The sequence below is a fragment of the Cetorhinus maximus genome, chromosome 6 (assembly GCF_964194155.1).
Source record: "Cetorhinus maximus chromosome 6, sCetMax3.hap1.1, whole genome shotgun sequence".
In the NCBI taxonomy this organism is placed as follows: Eukaryota; Metazoa; Chordata; class Chondrichthyes; order Lamniformes; family Cetorhinidae; genus Cetorhinus; species Cetorhinus maximus.
The window spans coordinates 141,797,205-141,817,331 of record NC_135884.1 but is presented as its reverse complement, the minus strand read 5'-3'; the positions used below and the strand labels follow the sequence as shown (position 1 = coordinate 141,817,331).

The 20,127-nt window shown below is 42.0% G+C and overlaps 1 protein-coding gene across 1 annotated transcript; it reads right to left on the bottom strand.

The window, feature by feature from the left end:
* Positions 1 to 2,082: 2,082 nt before the first annotated feature.
* emc8 (ER membrane protein complex subunit 8) lies at positions 2,083 to 17,898 on the bottom strand. Its single transcript, XM_078544601.1, has 5 exons — positions 17,568 to 17,898; positions 12,814 to 12,890; positions 10,655 to 10,724; positions 10,164 to 10,258; positions 2,083 to 3,507 (listed from the first exon to the last, which is right to left on the bottom strand). The coding sequence occupies exons 1-5, from the start codon at positions 17,769 to 17,771 to the stop codon at positions 3,348 to 3,350; spliced, it is 606 nt and encodes a 201-aa protein (XP_078400727.1). The 5' UTR covers positions 17,772 to 17,898; the 3' UTR covers positions 2,083 to 3,347.
* Between the last annotated feature and the right edge of the window lie 2,229 nt (positions 17,899 to 20,127).

Sequence of the window (20,127 nt, the reverse complement as noted above, 5' to 3'; positions counted from 1 at the left end):
GCCTGCAAAGTGCTGGCATTCTTAGCTGTTTTATTTTTGTGCCTGTATCTCTGCCGTTTGAACCTCCAGCCCTCTCAATAACTCTTCCCTATCTCTGCAATTTGTACTCTGGGGTTGCACCAAGTGCAAAGCCTTAAAAATGGGGTCAAAGCAGAAAAACGTTTGGGAAGCACTGCTCTAGGGCCACTTTAACCATTTTCTCTGTGATCCACTTTACTGTCCCCGGACTGTTGGTCATTACAAAACTGAAAGTTGGAACTGTCGGTAGAAGGTCTCAAAACTTTCAAAAGTCAGTTCGTTGCTGTGTGCGCGTGCGGGGAGAGGGGGCGTGAAAGAAGAGAAATGGGAGATAAGTTTTAAGTTCATTTTTAGGAAAAAAAGGATGTGAAATTATTCCTTTAAGTTTTTGAAAATGGAATACTTACTTTTTAAAAATATACATTTATAAACAGATTTTCAAATAGTTTGTTAGAATAAAGCCCAAAGCAGTAAAAGCCATCAACATCAGAACTGAATTAGACCGTGTAACCACCACCTTTCTCTTGCCCTCCACCCCCACACAGTTTTGCCGATCATTTAATGAGATCATAGCTGAGCCGTGACCCAAGTTCAAAAATAAAATCCAATGACTGATGGGTGGTGGTGGGGGGGGGGGGGGGTGGAGGAGATATATAATTGCCTTTTCTTCAGCAGAAGCGGTGACCAGTATACCTAGGTCATGCTCTGTAAACATACGCTATATATATATATATATATATATATATATATATATATATAAAAAAAACTTACCACTATGTGAAGACCTAATTCAGCAGAAAGTGACAAAATGGTTGTAGAGCAAATGCAGACCAGTTCTAACCTGAACACATTTCAACAAAGTGCATGACGAGAGGGTGCAATGTGATGATCCAAATTTTTCCACAACACCAAAAAGCAAATTTGACTTCCCAGCAACTTGCCATGATCGACCATTTTCTGAAATGAGTCACTTCATCCTCTGAGGATATCACAAAATCTCCAACTCATTGCTCCCAGGCAGGCTCTGAATTCCAAGGTAGTAACTGTTTCACATATACTCATGAAGAATTTGAAAAGTATTTTTTCCAAATACCACAGAAACAGCAATATTTAAGTTCAGTTTACAAATGCACAATGGAGAGTTATATAATGCCTAGCTTATAGGCAGCAGGCAGACAGCATGCCAGTGCTTGAACGTGCTGCAATGTGATAATTTCACTTAGTATTCTCCATACAGGGTGGGGAAAATGCTGGGTTATCCTTGCACTCTTACAAATTAGTGCTGGAAAATAGTTGGCCACAACGTTAAAGGCAGCTCAACTGTTGGCAGGTTTGCTTAAGGAGAAGCATCGCCAAGGTTGGGAGGCAGTTGTCTCAAAAATTCAAAATGCTAAATTAACATGAAAATTCTTTGCTATTCATTTATGATGACTTAAAACTAGAGTTGAGCCTGCCTTCATTGTATATTTCCTAAGCTGCCGCAAAAAGCAAAAACTTGGTTTCAAGTCTGTAGACACAGAACATTGCAGCACATTTAATTAAAACATCTGCAGATGCAGAGCAGAAAGCTGGAAAAGATAAAAGACATTGGCTTAGTTGTGAAATAAATATATTTGATACAATGCAGTGGTTTGGATTTCGTGCTTTTTGTACTGGACTACAATCTGTGAATGCAGAATATGGAATCAGATACAATCCAGGGTTATAAAAACTCTGGAGTGATCTCCAAAACTAATGGAGCAGTTATAAACAAAACCATTCTTTAGGTTTAAACAATGGGTTATGTGAGGGAGTTAACTTAAGAACAGCAGTGGTATCAGCAAAATTATTTTTTTCTTCCAAAATAATAATTTGCTGTACTGTTTTGCATCTTGCTTGGTATAATATTAATCATTGGAGATGGCAAGTAAAAAGGAATATTTCGAAAGCTGCTCAAGTACTCAAAACGGCCAGAACAAATTCAAGTTACCAAAAATACATTGCCAAATTATTTACATACTAAAACCAGCCATATCCTGAATAAACTCTTGAAACAGAATGTTAAATCAATCTTGCAACATGGGATTCGTTTAACATAAATTTATGAACAAGTCAGCTGCTCATCACACAAGTTACATACAGGTACTGCAATCTTCAGCAGGCTGGTTAGGTAAATACAAAATTCAGATGGTACAACATGAAAGTAATTGCTCATATCGGATGGAACTTCTTACAGCATTTAATTTTGAAACTAAAAGCTTGTATGAATATTTCATTGTGACTGGTTTCACTCATGGAGCTTTAAATGCAAGTCAACATTTTTAAATTTATGGATTACAAGGATGTAAGGATTATTCAGTTATTCAGAGAAGCTCATGGTTATTATGCCAGGGATTTAAAATGTTTTGAATTCCATTTCAAACTTGAATGCTGTTACACCTAGGACATCGATTTCAAATTAAAAAGATGTAACTACTAAATATTTTGTGGATATGAAAGATTTAAGACATGGATTTATATAGTGCCTTTCATAATTTCAGGACTTCCCAAAGTGCTTTACACCCAGTGAAAGAGTTTTGAAGTATAGTTACTGTTGCAATGTAATTTGTACAAACTCCCAATCCCAACATCAATTTTCAGTTAATTTTCTTGCAACACACCATTGTACCTCTGTATAAAATGCCACTAGTATCCACTGGTGTTATTCAATTTTGGAAGGTCTTTGTTTAGGAAGGACCGTTTACATTTCACGCAGACTTGAACTACATGGCCGAAAAAATTATTCCGTTAACTCAGAAAAATAAATCTTCCCCCACATCCCCTCCATTTATTTGTAATTTAGCCCAAGTTTAATCTTCCATAAATTGGAGTTGAATCACATTAGCAACTGGAGTAATAAAATTAACCAAACACGTGCTATAGAATATTCAGCCAAGAGATGCTTAAAGTCTCATTTTATCAAATATTCTAATAGTATTTCATTTAAAACATAACAGACAGGAGTTATTTGAGGGTGCAAATATTTAAAATCACACATAATTCACTTGTCTCCTTTTGAAATACCCAAAGTTTGATTTATGACAAACTATTTAACTAAAAAATGATGTGCGATTTGATCACAAACCTACTGTCCAGTTGTAGAAACCAAGAGACCCACGGCTCAATTATCAGAAGGCTGAAAACATTTCACTTATCTCTTAGCACAGTAAGCTGGTGTGCTTATGTTTCCATTCTTTCATTTTACCACTTATCAGGTTTCACATTCATTAAGGGTTGCTCATTGCAGCCAAAGGAGGTTGCAGGTCCCCGTCTACCAGAGAATGCCCCTAGAACATTCATAGGAAGCTGTCTCAGCAGAAGTGAAGAACAGCTTTGTTGATCTCTGGGTTTGTCCAGTCATTCCTGAGATCATCCATGTGGTTATCAAAATCCACTAAGGAGTCGTACGATTTACTGTCCAGGAGACAGGTTGTAATTCGCTGCACCTCTGACCAGTCTTCACAGAAATCACTGCAAAAGGAAACCACTTATCAAATACATACAGATATGACAAGCTGGGTGTCAAGGGCTCATTCCAAGAGAAATCAACTCTGGGTGCAGGGAAATATCTTATGTATAATCCTCTCATCCCCAAAAGGTGCTCGTCATCCCTATTTCTCATTCAGGTTCTTACAGAAAGTCAGGATTCAGACCAAATGTGCAAGGACTAGCACATGATTTTTTTTTTCTTCATGTATGGAAGTACAAAAATTGAAGGAAAGAAATGTCCCCAAAATAATGAATTTAAACCCCAATTTAAAAATTGCTGGAGTTTTTAACTAAATGTTGGAAATAGAGTTTTCAACATCGGAAAGAGATAGGATTCAGGGCCAACCTGTTGCCAGTTCTGAAGAAGGATCTACAACAAAACGTTACCTTATTCTTTGAGATGTTGACAAATATTTTCAGCATTTTCCATGGGGAAAAAAATCATCTCTCACTTTACCCTCAATATTACATTTAAAGAAATAAATGCCAAACATAAATTATCCTCCCATTCTCTGCCCTAGAAGTTCTTTATTCCAAGTTAGAAACAGCCACTACACAAGAGCGCACAGTGCTGAACAGAGCTTTTTACTTCAAACATTACATCCAATTTACTTAAAATTTAAATCACTGCTGAAGCCATACCCTGGATGCATTTCTGCAAAAGATTTTTGAGTTGAAGAAAAAAGGTTTCCTCACCTGCTTTGCAGTTGCTTTTATCCAACAATTATATATGAAAAACGTTATTTGGTACGTGGCAAATTAAGATGAGGACTTGGCTAGAAGCTTAAACAAAATTATGCTCCACAAAATGCACCCGTCATTGTTACATAGAGACAGTGAGTTAAAATTTAAAATAGCTTCCACAAAAATGAAGAGTAAATTCAGAGAGGCTCAAGATAATACACTAACCTCTCCAGTCCAAAAACCTATTGTTCAGAAACACCAGTTGTCTGGAACTGTTTTGAGTATACTCAAGCAATTCACGGCATCATTTTAACACAGAGTATTGCGAGAGGAAACATGGAAGATACAGTGTTTGGGTAAGTCAAACCATTTTGATTTATCATAAGACGGAATACTGTGGACGCTGAAAACCTGAAATAAAATGCTGGAAATACTCTGCAGTTAGGCAGCCTGCATGGAGAAAGAAACAGAGTTAACATTTCAAGAGGATGATCTTTCATCAGAACTGGGAAGAGTAAGAAACGTACTAGCTTTTAAGTGAGGGGTAGGCGGGACAAGGGCAAAAGGAAGGTCTGTGATCGGGTGAAAGTCAGGAGATATTGAATGACAGATGGAGTTAGTCTTCCAGGGTCAAAAGGAATGGTGATGGGGCAAGAAACAAAAAGATGTGCCAAGAGCAGCTTTGTTGCTGACTGAAAGCATTTTCCAGCATTTTGTTGGTTTTATTTTAAAACAATTTTTAATCACTGTTTTAAGCTTTAGGTAAATATTTATATTTATGGGATTTTCCAGTTCATGTACTTATGATTAGGCATTTGAATGTAATTCTAAAACCCAGAAAACTCCAAAAATCCAGAAATTCCCCCGAGCATCCCGGACTGGAGAGGTTAGTGTACGTGATCAGGTCAGTTCCTGCATCTAGTAATATGTTAAAAGAAAAGCAAAACTTCTTGTTAGTGAAACCAGGTCATAATTTTATACATTAGAAATTGATAAGCAAATCATTGTGTGGCTTTAAGACAGACCATTTCCCTCATCTCTAGAGGAGCCCCTTTTGTAAAGTGCATAACATACTATATTTTAAATGTCCCCATTCTCACAACTGCTGAGAACGTGCTGTTAACTATTCACATATCTACTAGAATTAAACCATCATCTCTCACTCCTAAGGGGTGCAAAGAAAGAGAGCTAGCATTTATACAAGCTCCTTACACAACCTCAGGACATCTCAAAGCATTTCGCAGCCGTGAAGTACACTTTGAACGTTCAGTGGCTGCTGTAATGTAGGAAAATATAAGAATGTGTGTCAGCCAGTTCACACAGCAAGGTCCCACAAACAGCAATGGGATAAATGACCAACTGAACTGTTTTTAGACCATAAATCATATGAGCAGAAATTAGGCCATTCGGCCCATCGAGTCTGCTCCACCATTCAATCATGGCTGATAAGTTTCTCAACCCCATTCTCCCGCCTTCTCCCCGTAACCTTTGATCCCCTTACCAATCAAGAATCTATCTATCTATCTCGGTCTTAAATACACTCAATGACCTGGCCTCCACAGCCTTCTGTGGCAATGAATTCCATAGATTCACCACTCTCTGGCTAAAGAAGTTTCTCCTCATCTCTGTCCTAAAAGGTCTTCCCTTTACTGAGGCTGTGCCCTCGGGTCCTAGTCTCTCCCACTAATGGAAACATCTTCCCCACATTCACGCTATCCAGGCCTTTCAGTATTCTGTAAGTTTCAATCAGATCCCCCCCCTCATCCTTCTAAACTCCATCGAGTATAGACTCAGGGTCCTCAAACGTTCCTCATATGTTAAGCCTTTCATTCCTGGGATCGTTCTCATGAACCTCCTCTGGACCCTCTCCAGGACCAGAACATCCTTCCTGAGATACGGGGCCCAAAATTGCTCACAATATTCTAAATGTGGTCTGACCAGAGCCTTATAAAGCCTCAGCAGCACATCCCTGCTTTTATATTCTCGTCCTCTTGAAATAAATGCCAACATTGCATTTGCCTGCCTAACTACCGACTCAACCTGCAAGTTAACCTTAGGAGAATCCTGGACTAGGACTCCCAAGTCCCTTTGCATTTCAGATTTCTGATTTTTCCCCCCATTTAGAAAATAGTTTATGCCTCTATTCTTCCTACCAAAGTGCATGACCTCACACTTCCTCATGTTGTATTCCATCTGCCACTTCTTTTCCCATTCTCCTAACCTGTCCAAATCCTTCTGCAGCCTCCCCGCCTCCTCAATACTACCTGTCCCTCCACCTATCTTTGTATCATCTGCAAACTTAGCAAGGATGCCCTAAGTTCCTTCATCTAGATCATTAATGTATAAAGTGAAAAGTTGTGGTCCCAACACTGACCCCTGCGGAACTCCACTAGTCACCGGCCGCCATCCTGAGAAGGACCCCCTTATCCCCACTCTCTGCCTCCTGCCAGACAGCCAATCTTCTTATCCATGCTAGTATCTTTCCTTTAACACCATGGGCTCTTATCTTACTGAGCAGCCTCCTGTGCAGCACCTTGTCAAAGGCCTTCTGGAAGTCCAAGTAGATAACATCCATTGGCTCTCCTTTGTCTAACCTACTCGTTACCTCCTCAAAGAATTCTAACAGGTTTGTCAGGCATGACCTCCCCTTGATGAAACCATGCTGACTTTGCCCTGTTTTACCATGCACTTCCAAGTATTTTGAAATCTCATCCTTAATAATGAACTCAAATCTTACCAACGACCGAGGTCAGGCTAATCGGCCTGTAATTTCCCGTCTTTTGCCTCACTCCCTTCTTAAACAGGGGGGTTACATTAGCGATTTTCCAGTACTCTGGAACCCTCCCTGACTCTAGTGATTCCTGAAAGCTCACCACTAACACCTCCACTATCTCTTCAGCTATCTCCTTCAGAACTCTGGGGTGTAATCCATCTGGTCCAGGCAATTTATCCACCTTCAGACCTTTCAGTTTTCCTAGCACCGTCTCCTTGGTAATGGCCACAATACTCACCTCTGCCCCTGACTCTCTTGAACTTTGGGGATGTTACTCGTGTCTTCCACCGTGAAGACTGACGCAAAGTACCTATTCAGTTCTTTCTCCATTTCTTTATTCCCCACTACTACTTCTCCAGTGTCATTTTCCAGCAGCCCAATGTCCACTTTTGCCTCTCTGTTACCCTTTATATATCTAAAAAAACTCTTGCAATCTTCTTTTATATTACGGGCTAGTTTACCTTCATATTTAATCTTCTCCCTCCTTATTTCTTTTTTAGTTGTCCTCTGTGGTCTTTGTAGGCTTCCCAATCCCCTGGTTTCCCACTGCTCTTCGCCGCATTGTATGCTTTCTCTTTAGCTTTTATGCTGTCCCTGACTTCCCTTGTCAGCCATGGTTGCCTCGTCCTCACTTTTGTATGCTTCTTCTTCCTAGGGATGAATTTTTGCTGTCTCTCCCAAATTACTCCCAGAAACTCCAGCCATTGCTGTTCCACTGTCTTTCCTGCTTGGCTCATCTCCCAGTCAATTCTGGCCAGGTCCTCCCTCATGCCTCTGTAGTTGCCTTTATTCAACTGTAATACCGTTACATCTGATTCCAGCTTTTTCCCCTCAAATTGCAGGGTAAATTCTATCATATATTGGTCACTTCCTCCTAAGGGTTCCTTCACCTTAAGCTCCCTTATCAAATCTGCCTCATTACACATCACTAAATCTAGAATTGCCTGTTCCCTAGTGGGCTCCATCACAAGCTGCTCCAAAAAGCCATCTCGTAGACATTCCACAAATTCCTTTTCTTGGGATCCATTACCAACCTGATTTTCCCAGTCTACCTGCATATTGAAATCCCCCATGATCACTGTAACCTTGCCTTTCTTACACGCCTTTTCTATCTCCTGGTGTACCTTGTGCCCCACATCCTGACGACTGTTCGGAGGCCTGTACATAACTCCCATTTTAGTTTTTTTACCTTTGTGGTTCCTCAACTCTACCCACACAGATTCTACATCATCTGACCCTACATAATTTCTTGCCAATGATCTAATTTCATTTCTTACTAACAAAGCAACCCCACCCCCTCTGCCAACCTGCCTATCTTTTCGATAGGACGTATATCCTTGGATATTTAGCTCTCAGTCCTGATCCCCTTGCAGCCATGTCTCCATGATGCCCACCTCATCATACCTGCCAATTTCAATCTGCGCCACAAGCTCATTTACCTTATTTCGTATACCGTGTGCATTCAGATACAACACCTTCAGTCCTGTATTTCCCGTCCTCTTTCTCATTGTCGTCCCTTTATCTGATGTGCTTGAAGTTAGATTCCTAGCCCTTTCCAAATACACTGTCCTATTTTGTGTTCTGGAGACTTTAATAGCCTCTCCTGGGCTCTCCTTTCTTTTCAGTTTTTTCATAATTTTCCATGAAGTTGAATCCACCCCCCCACACACTAACCTGCTGCTTTGTTTCCCATTAGTCTTAGTTCTTGGAGTTTTACCCTTCCCTTCCCCCCCACTTTCTAGTTTAAAGTCCTGTTGACCACTCTATTTACCCCTTTCGCTAGAACATTGGTCCCAGATCGGTTCAGGTGGAGACCGTCCCAATGGTACAGATCCCTCCTGTTCCAATACTGATGCAAGTGCCCCATGAAATGGAACCCCTCTTTCCTACACCACTCCTTTAGCCACGTGTTTAATTCCCTTATTCTCGCGTCTCCATGCCAATTTTCATGTGGCTCGGGTAGTAATCCGGAGATTATAACCCTTGAGGACCTGTTCTTTAATTTAGTTCCTAGTTCTTGATAATCCCCAAACAGGTCCTCTTTCCTAGTCTTACCTATGTTATTTGTCCCGACGTGGACCACAACAACTGGATCCTCCCCCTCCCTCTCCAATATCCTTTCAAGCCGGTCAGAGATGTCCCTCACCCTGGCACCGGGCAGGCAACATACCATGCAGGACTCTCGATCCTGCTTACAAAGGATGCTATCAATTCCCCTAATTATAGACTCCCCTACAACTACCACTTGTCTTTTTGCTCCCCCCTCTTGAATGGCCTCCTGTGCCACGGTGCCGTGGTCAGCTGGCTCATCCTCCCTACAGCCCTGTTCCTCATCCACACAGGGAGCAAGTAACTCGTACCTGTTGGACAAGGTCAAGAGCTGAGGCTCCTCAGTTCCTGAACACAGGATCCCTCTACCTGCCTCACTTGCAGTCACACCCTGCCGACCCTGACCACTGACTGAACTTGAGGTACTTAATCGAACAGGTCTGACCGCCTCCTGAAACAAAGCATCCAGGTAACTCTCCCCCTCCCGGATGTTCCGCAGCGTCTGGAGCTTGGACTCCAGCTCATCAATTCTGAGCTGGAGTTCCTTAAGCTATTAAAGCAAAATATTGTTTTTAATTCAGATCTCCAGCATTTGTAAATGCTGTAAAAATTCAGCAGGTCTGGCAGCATCTGTGGAGAGAAAGAGTTAATGTTAAGTCCAGTACAACTCTTCATCAGAACTGTTCTGAAGGGGAGTCATAGTGGGCTCAGAACGTTAACTGTTTCTCTCTCCATAGGTGCTGCTAGATCTGCCGAGTTTTTCCAACATTTGCTGTTTTTAAGTCATGTTAGTTAATGGCTAAATGCTGGTCAGGACACTGGATAAACTCTCTTCCTTCACCCCCTCCCCCATCCTCCAGAGAACACCTGGGGATCTTACACATCCACTTAAGGGGGCTGTATACCCCTCAGTATAACGTGCTATCCGGTAGTGCAGCGCTCCCTTATTTTGTGTTCAAGTCTCTGGAGTGGGCCCTGAACCCACAACCTTCTGATTCAGAGATGAGTGCTACTACTGAGCCATCGCTGATACCAAACTAAATACATAGAACCTGTTGTGTTACAATGAATTGTGGAAAATAAATTTAAACACTCTAGACTTCTGTTTCACTGGGAAAACATCTGTACTCACGTATTTGGGTCTTTGCATCGCCATTTATTTTCATGGTGTTCATATACTACAATCGATTGCTCTTCACACTCCATAGTAAATTTGTGATTGTCCACCTAAAAAAGGACAAGAAATAGAACTAGAGGCAAAGTATCACAAACAGCACAGCATAATCACATTCGATAAATGGATGCAGCCTCGATTCTCCCTCCTCTAATACCAGCTTTCTTTCTCTCTCCTGAAGGTGCTCAGACTTGCTAAGCTAATCTCAGGTGTCAGCAGCCATCCAATACCCTGGCCCAGTGGCCATTCCTAATCTGACCCATGGAGATCTGCTAGAATGGAAATGAAATAAGTTTAAAAGTGGAATTTCAATCCAAATTTGAGAATTTTCTAATGGACGAGCCTCCCATGGCCAACATGTCAATGGTCCTGAAGTTCAACACACTAAACTACCTTTTCTTCCTCTGCAACTTATGCTTTGAGACACACTAATTTGCACAATACCATACCATGATTAGGGCAGCATCACTGAAGTTTTCTGCAATCCGAGACGCAACCTTTTCAGCAACCTGGTTTGGGCTGTAAAAGGAAAAAAAGAGAAAAACAAACTCAAAACTGGCAATTATTCAAAACTTCTTCAATGTAAATATTGCCAGCAAGGCGTGAGGCATCAATGCCAGGGAAAGAAACAGTGGTCATTCATTGACATCTTGGAGTATTCAAGCCAAATTATTCCAAAATACAGTCACACTGAATTTTGTTTTACACATTGATTTAAAATTGCCAAAGTTGTAGTCATGTCTGTACCTATTAGGAACTCATTTCACCATTAGGACCCCAGAGCAGTCAATCGTTCTGAGCAGAGTCCCTAAGGAGAGAGGATATACAAACTAGGCCACTGTGACACTGACCATCTCTGCACATTGATGCAAACACTTAACTAAAAATCTTCACTAAGTTAGGGATTCAAACCCTTTGCAACCTTTTCCTCAGTTATTTTACTATTTTTTCCTCCCCCTCCCCCCACATTAGAGATTTACTACTGATATCCTCTGTGCAGACAGCCCAAAAACATGAGGGATAGGTATACAAGTCAAATCTATACAGAAATAGATGTAACACTGAACCTTATAACTGAGGACAGGTGAAAGATTCAAATACTTAGTGAATAATGAAGTCATAAAAGAGCACTTGGACTATTGCTGTCAAGTACAGATGGCACAGAGATTGTGATATAATACCAAAGGCATGATTCCACAATCAAAACATCCGGTACAAGCTGCAGCGTGAGGTGGGCGAGAGGGCTGGGGTCTGTTTAAGTATTTCTTGCTTCCTATCAAGGCTCATCTCAGGCACCAGTAATTATTCCATTTTCTTAATGTCTGACATGCAATGATAATCTTGAGTCCTGGGAGATCCAGAGTTCCAGGTGAAAAATAATCCCTAAATAATTCCTGTGCTAAATCAGCAATACATGATGGAAAATAACTTTGAAAGCAGTTTGTTGCAGGATACCTAAAAATTGTGAAAAGAGGGAAAGAGAGATTAAGACAACTGGATGTGCTTATCAGAGCTTCAGAATTAGATTGTTTTTGCATTTACTCCATTTCTTTGCCAGTAAAAAGGTTCATAACACAAAGATAGGTAAGCATATCAGCAGGTCTCAAGCCTTTTGACACCACCACTCAGAAAACCATTGACGGTCAATTTAGTGCTTGTTAAACAATAGTCACAGGAGCCCGCTCCAGCACATGTCCTGGTCCTGCCCCACATCTTTAGGACACAAACAATAAACAGCATAACCTTCCTCTGGACTCAGTTTACCAACACAAGGAACTCCTACCAGTCCGATCTCTCAGTAAGATGATGTAGTCCTCCGGTTTGGCATAGTCACAACATTCCCGACAACAAATATGTGGTGTAAATTAATGCTGGGCATCTGCCAGTCAGAGCATGGAACAAAGACTGTACTTGGAACAGCAGAAACGTCAACAAATCTGGGACAATCTCCCACCCACCTCAAATCCCTACTGTCTTGAGGGCTGCTTGTTAACACATTGCCAACAGGTCCTGGTTACTGTTGCATCCTCTCCATTTCACCTCTTCTTGCAAGACACTAGCACTCTGACCAGGAGTGACTCTAGTTTTATCACTCACCCTAATGTATAGAACCATATAACTACGCAAGATCCTCACTGCAACTACAAGTATTGTAAAAAATGTGTACTGTTGTGCACAGTTATATAGCCCTTTCTCAAGTATGTGACTCAGTTTAAAAAGTGGTTCTATGCAATTTGCAAAACAATAGATGGCAAAGCAACAAACAGTGACTTTAGTAGTGCATTCATGGACCTTTGGGTGCTGAGCCCATGGGAAACAGTTTTTCTAAAAAAAATGGAGCTCATGATTCATCTCTCCCCTCAGGAGTACATAATCCAGGAATAAACAGGAAGCCAAGTCTGTTGTTTTTGTACAACTCATATGTATTAATTGAAGAACCTCACTCACTGGAACTGATTTGCCATCTTCCTTAATTAAGGGAGAAGGTCGGGTGCGGGGAAATTCGGGGAACTCAGGACACGATGTAAAATTCAAGCTTAAAATTGAGATTTTGCAAGTTTTTTAGTATAGCATTGCCCACCCTACAACCATCAAAACATTTACACACCTGGTGTCCTTCATACGCTCGTTTGCCTGGTAGTATCCTGCTATGATGTAGTTATTTTCTTTGCACCAAGAGTCAACCTGAGAGAAAAAAGTGAATAAAAAGACATTTAGAAAACAGCTGGCTGTACAGCACCACCTGCTGCACAGATGTTTACAGCACAGAAGGAGGTCATTCCACCCATCGTGTCCACACCAGTCAAAGATCTGACTACACAAATCCCATTTTCCAGTGCTTGGCCCATAGCCCTGGAGGCTATGGCAATGCAAGTGAATATCTAAACACTTCTTAAATGTTATGAGTTTCTGACTTAACCACCCTTTCCGGCAGTGAGTTCCAGACTCCCATCATCCTCTGGGTGAAAATATATCTCCCCAAATCCCCTCTTAACTTAAATCTACGCCCCCTGGTTATTGACCCCTCTACTAATGGGAAAAGTGCCTTCCTATCCACCCTATCTACGCCAAGGAGAAAGAGAAAACGTAGTTCCTTATTTGGCCCTTTACACTGGCTATATCTTTGAATTTTCCATTTACCAGAGAAAACTATGAAACCTAGAGATTTTTTTGGGAAAAAAAGAGGGAATGAGCTGGTGAGGAAAATTATACATTTGACAACCATACAAGCTGGGAAGCATTGCCTTTTTGCAACAGTTGTGAGTAAAGCCAGGCAAGAGTGGTGCAATGGAGGCAGGCTACAGAGGAAGGATGTAGAAAGAAGATAGGATGATCAACAATATCAGGAAACACAATCAGGATAGCTGAGAAGAGAGATAGAAAGGCAGTGACAGCTGCACAGGATAGTGTTTATTACTTTGATTGTTGCTATAAACAGGGCAGAAACCAGATGGGAGGACACTGAATCTGAAACAGGAGGAGAGGTAGCAGTGCAGTTCAGACAATGATGAATGCATGCTTGGATTTTGGGGAAAAAAAATCAAGGTTGGACAAGGAAATTAAGGATTAAGATATAGATTAGCTGTGATCTAACAAAGAACAGGATCAAGGGGGTGAATGGCCTCTTCCTGCTCCCATGTTCGTACAGGCAGCAGGCTAGAGGATTGGGGTTGAGGGAGGTCAGAAGTATGCAGGCAGTTGAGACAGTGCTGGGGGAGTGTGTAGTTACCTCCCGAAGCAGAGATTTGCAGGAGAACGGAGGCAAGCAAGTAATCAGAGTCTACTCAATAACAGAAACGTTGGCGGTCTCAAGACAATTTGTATAGTAAGATCAAGAAGGCAACCATGCATGCAGGTGCAGGAGTTGAGCACAAAGGTGTTTAAAGGAACCGGAGCAGGAAACCATCAGTGGTGGCACACTGAGGTGGGAGAAAGAGGGAATGGGTGAAGACAGACTGATTTCTAGCAAGAATTAAAATGATTGAGCACAAGCTATTTATTGCACAGGCTGAGAATAGACAGAGAGACGATTCAGATGAATTCAGGTACCCGAGGGTGCAATAGTTGGGGTGATATATTTGAACACGAATGAGCTGAAGTAGCAGGAAAATGTTTACACGTCAATGAGTTTCAACAGGATTTTCAAACATCATAGCTTAGGTATGATCCTGTTCTCACCAGGGTTCAAGAAAAACTAATTTTGAACGTATAGGGGATATATAATCTAGTACGTTTGGAGAGACCACACTTGCAGGGCTGTTTGAACAGCTGCTTTTATCAAATGGGAGGTTGTACAGCTGTAACAAAAACATGTTATTGCCATCAATGTTTGTGAGGGAATGGCATCTTTTTAGGAATAGGACTCAGCCATTCAGTCCATTTTGTCAGCATGGCATCCCTCTCTCCATCAGCCTGCCTCCAGGACAATTAATAGAAAAAAACCTCAAAGGACCTTCTGGGGTCCCAGCAGTTGTATCTGATGGTGTTCCTCATACAAAGAAACTTACTTAACTTTATCTTACAAAGAATTTATATTTCTCCCAACCTTCCTTGGCAAGGTATTCAAAACCCTCAGTAAAGTTTCCTTACAGCTACCCGAATAAAGCTTAGATTCTTCTATAGCTGGTTCAAAGTCCACCCGTTTTAATGTTATCCGCAATCTTCAAGGTGAAGTTACTGGTACCCTCTTCAATATTTTTACAAATTATCTGGAAGAGTGCTGGTCTCAGAGTTGTATTGTACTTAACCTAACACCCTTCCATCCAGAATAATTCCCAGTTCCACTGACCTAAGAGAGGTCTTGTAGTGCACTGGGTAGCATCCCTACCTCTGAGTCAGAAGCTTCAGGTTTGACAGGCACCCCAAGTCTTGATGGTAAAAGGAAGGTGGCTCCATAACGCAGCCAAACTGGTTGATTAACAACCTGCACTGAGGGCAGGTGATAACAGCAGGAGAGATTCCTGGGCAGCCATATGGCAGAAAGTCAGAGCACCTACCATTGCTATTTGTGGCTCCACCCTACAACATGCATGTAAAGTGCAGCTGCCACATCAACTGTCTCCGTGTGAACTGCAACACACTACCACCACACACACTGCCTCCCATCATCCAGCTGATTGAGTGTGTGGCTGTCAATAGCACTTCCATTAATTTTCTGAACTAGATTTCCCATAAAGGTACCTTTTTTGGTGGTCCGATGGGGGCGAAGACAAGACTGGAGACAGACAACATAAAATACGTGGAAGTGAATTTGGTGATGGAGATGACACAGAATCCAAAAATCAGCTCTGAACAAAGCATGACAGTTTATGTATGATAGGCACCAAAATGAAAACTGGATTTTATAGTCAGCGAAAAATGAACAGCACTTGTTCATTCCACCCACCCTCTGACTATGTGGGCTTCTGCACTTCAACTTGCAGGAATTAGAAATTCAAAACAGCACATTGCCCTCTACAGGTCAAGTAATCATGTCTCCTCAACCAAATCAGACTGAAAAAAACCTTGCTGAGACATGCAAAATCTGAACCAGTGAGTTAGAATATTCAATCAATATCAAATCATTGAGAAGAAAAAGCAAGAGGGGAAGAAAGATGGGATTGAGGGATAAATATTAAAACTTAAATATCTTCAATAACTGAAATCTGAAGGAGTGAGACTCCACACTTTCAGTGTCAGAGAGGTTGCTCGTTGGTAACTGAGATATATCATGCTGTTAAAAAAAAATTCACTTATTCCTTCAAAGGACAAATCTTAATTTTCCCCAGCATTTAGTTGGGTACACACTTCAACTTCACATAACTCAATGGTGAAGTACTGGTGCAAAGATTGTGGAGCAGCACAACTCAGGCAACCACCTCTAGATTTTAGCATTTAACTGTGAACGTCAAAGTGTTGTCCAGTTTACTCGTTAAACACTGAGCCTTGAAGGCCACAGCTTTATTCTTAAAAAAAATCTGAGCCAATGGCTTTGATCATCCAGATGTTCATCTGAAGGAAGTTGTGACTCATCTGAGACTTAATGGTTAAAAACTGTTTGCAAGTGCTCATGAAGTCAAGGAGAGATTAGAACTGGGTGTCATCAACAAATTGAAGCAAATGCCATGTCTGCAGGTGATATTACCAAGAGGCAACATGTAAATAAGGAACAGAAAAGTTCAAGGACAAAAGAAGAGCCATTGCTGAAGAAAGAAATGAACCACACAAAAGCAGTTCCAAAAAGCTAGGCAAAGAACCAGTGAAGAGGGTGCTTTGCATAGTTTAACTATTATCCAGAAAGGATAACACACACACATCACCATAGTGCGTGAGAGAGTGACAGATCACTTGGAGTGAGTTGTGGGGCAACTTGCATTTTCACATGAATGTTGCCATGAGTAGTGATGGTAGAGGCTCCAATGTTCTTGCCATCACATGGCTGACCAGGAATCTCTCCCACTCTTGTCACCTGCCATTGTGTTGGAAGGAATTGCAGGTTAACTATCAACCTGTCTGGCCACATTAAGAACAGAGCTAAAAGCAAAATACTGCGGATGCTGGAAATCTGAAACAAAAGCAAAAATAGCTGGAAAAACTCAGCAGGTCTGACAGCATCTGCGGAGAGGAACACAGTTAACGTTTCGAGTCGGGATGACTCGATGTTCTGATGAAGAGTCATCCGGACTCGAAATGTTAACTGCGCTCCTCTCCGCAGATGCTGTCAGACCTGCTGAGTTTTTCCAGGTATTTTTGTTTTTGTTTAAAAAAAGAGCTTCCTTGGCCAAGTCTGGGGTGGGATGGGACTCAAGACCCAGAACTTCTGGCTCAGAGGCTATATTGTATCACTGTGCCACAATATTTCTGATTACTGCTGCAGAGGATGTTAAAGAACTCAAAACACTCACTAAGCAAAAATTTAGAACCAGAACATACAATTATAAAGACCTGCATTTATATAGTGGCAAGATTACATCCTATCATCACATACAACAAATTACTTTGAGAGTTCATCAATAGACAAATTGGAAAGTTTCGCACGCACTCGATTGAAATTCTAGTGGCGACATTGGCATATAGAAGATTTCAGATTGGTTGCAGCTTTATGAAAAATGTGGAAACCCAAAGCATGTCAAAGATGGGTTACCATTTTGCAGGGGGTCCTCTGGTTTACCTACAAAAGGTTCACCTTGCACTTGCCCCATCAAAACTTCTAGGGTTCCCAGATCTCTAGATTCAGATGGCAAACTTTCTTGGTACAAGGGTAAAAAGTTCATCGGTCTGAAACGTTCACTGGGGTTGCTCTCCTCACAGGATGTTACCAGACCTGCTTGGGGGGGGGACTTCCAGCATTTGCTGCTTTAATTTGGTTTCCCTCTGACTTACCAGCGTCAAGGCCACTTCCAGCATAGGTGCGAGAGCCAAGGTGCCGTGGAAGAGGGGGACGCAGTCCACGAAGAGGACCGGCTGGCCGTCCTTCCTCTTGTGTTTCTCTGCCACCAGGATACCATTGACGGCGCAGTGCGGGTACTTGGCGGCGTGGAGCAGCATCTTGCAGTACGCCTGGGTGGTCAGTCTGAACACAGTCATGGCCGCCGCGGCTGGGGGGGGGTCGGGGAGGAAGCCCAAAGGCGGCCGACACGGGATTAGAACAATCCCACAATGTCTTCCCCCCTCCTCCTCCTCCTCACTCCTTCCTTCAGGCCTCGAGAGGCTGCTCCTCCTCAGGGAGCTGAGCCGAGCGGCCCTCCCGCGCTCTCCCTCTTTCCCCCCACCCGCAGTTAGCGCTCACTCATTCCCCGCTCTCCTCCCGGCCCGGTCTCACATTCCGCCCCCCCCTACTCCGACACCGAGATCCTGGCCGTTAATCGAAGCCCCAGAGCCGCCTCAGCCTCTTCCTCAGGCCCATTCACCGGCACCGCCGCAAACTGAAACACGGTCGCAAACTGCCGCAAAGTGAAATTCGACCTAACTCCGGTTCACATTTGTGGGGCGGGCCTAGTGTGATGGACCAATTAGATTAAAGGGTTTATTTTGACGGGCCAATAGGAGTGAAGGGCATGCTTTGATGGACCAATAAGATTGAAAGGCCCGTTTTGATGGACCAATAAGATTGAAGGGCCCCTTTTGATGGACCAATAGGATTAAAGGGTTGATTTTGATGGGCCACTAGGATTGAGGGGCCTGATTTGATAAACCAATAGGATTAGCGGGCCAATTTTGCTGGTCCATTAAGATCGAAGGTTCTATTTGGATAAACCAATAGGATTAGGGGCCTATTTTGTTGGACCAATGAGATTGAAGGGTCTGTTTAGAACATAGGAACATAAGAACTAGGAGCAGCAGTAGGCAATTCAGCCCCTCGAGCCTGCCCTACTATTCAATATGATCATTGCTGATCTCATTTTGACCTCCACTCCAATTTCCCACCCTCTCCCCATAACCTTTCAACCCGTTACTAATTAAAAATCTGTCTATCTCCTCAAATTTATTCAGTATCCTGACATCCAATACACTCTGAGGTAGTGAATTCCACAGATTCACAACCCTTTGAGAAAAGTAATCCCTCCCCATCTGATTTAAATCTACCACCCCTTAGCCTAAAACTATGGCTCTTGTTCTAGAATTCCCCACAAGGGGAAACGTCCGCTCCACGTCTACTTTGTCTATCCCCTTTAGCACCTTATATACCTCAATTAGATCTCCTCTCGTCCTTCTAAGCTCTAGCGAGTATAGGCCTAAACTTCAACAGAAGGTCATTCGGACTCAAAACATTAACTGTGCTCCTCTCCGCGGATGCTGCCAGATATGCTGAGTTTTTCCAGGTATTTTTGTTTTTGTTTTGGATTTCCAGCATCAGCAGTTTTTTGCTTTTATCTTAATGCCAAAATTCCATTTGCCTTCCTTATTACCTGCTGTACCTGCGTACTAACTTTTAGCAATTCATGCACGAGGACACCCAGATCCCTCTGCACTGAAGCATTCTGAAGTTTCTCTCTATTTAAAAAAGTCGCCTTTTTATTCTTCCGACCAAACTGGATAACCTCACACTTATCCACGTTAAACTCCATCTGCCAAATTGTGGCCTATTCACCTAATCTGTCCATATCCATTTGGATATTTCTTCATTGCAACTTACTTTCCCACCTATTTTGGTGTCATCTGAAAATTTAGCTATATTTTGATAAACTGATAAGATTAGAGGGTCTATTTTAATGGACCAATAAGATTGAACGGCCTAATTTGATAATCAATAGGACTAGAGGATCTATTTCGATGGACTAATAAGATTGAAGGACCTATTTTGATAGACCAATAGGATCGACGGTTTTTTTTTGATAAACCAATAGAATTGGAGTGCCCATTCTGATGGATCATAAGATTGAAGGGCCTGCCTTGGTAAACCAGTAGGATTGGAGGGCCTATTTTGATTAGCACCCACTCCCAATAAAATTGAAGGGCCTATTTTGATAAAACAATAGGATTGGAGAGCCTATTTTGATGGGCCAATGAGTTTGAATGCCCTATTTTGATGGCCCAATAATGTTGAATGGCCATTTTGATGAACCAATAGGGTTGGAGAGCCTATTTTGATGGACCAATACGATTGCAGGGCCTAATTTGATGGACCAATAAGATCGAAAGGCCAATTTTGGTGGACCAATAAAGTTGAAGGCTCAATTTTAATGAACTAATAATATTGGCAGGTCTCTTTTGATGAACCAGTAGGATTTGACGGTATAATTTAATGGCCCAATAGGTCTGGTAGGCCTATTTTTTGATGATCAGTAAGAGAAGAGTAAACATTTAAATGGACCAATAAGCGGAGAAGGACTATTTTGATGGACCGAAACACTTGGAAGGTCGATTCTGGTGGACTAATAAGGCGGCAAATACTATTTTGATGGGTGAATATGAGGGGAGGGCCTATTTTGACAGAACAATA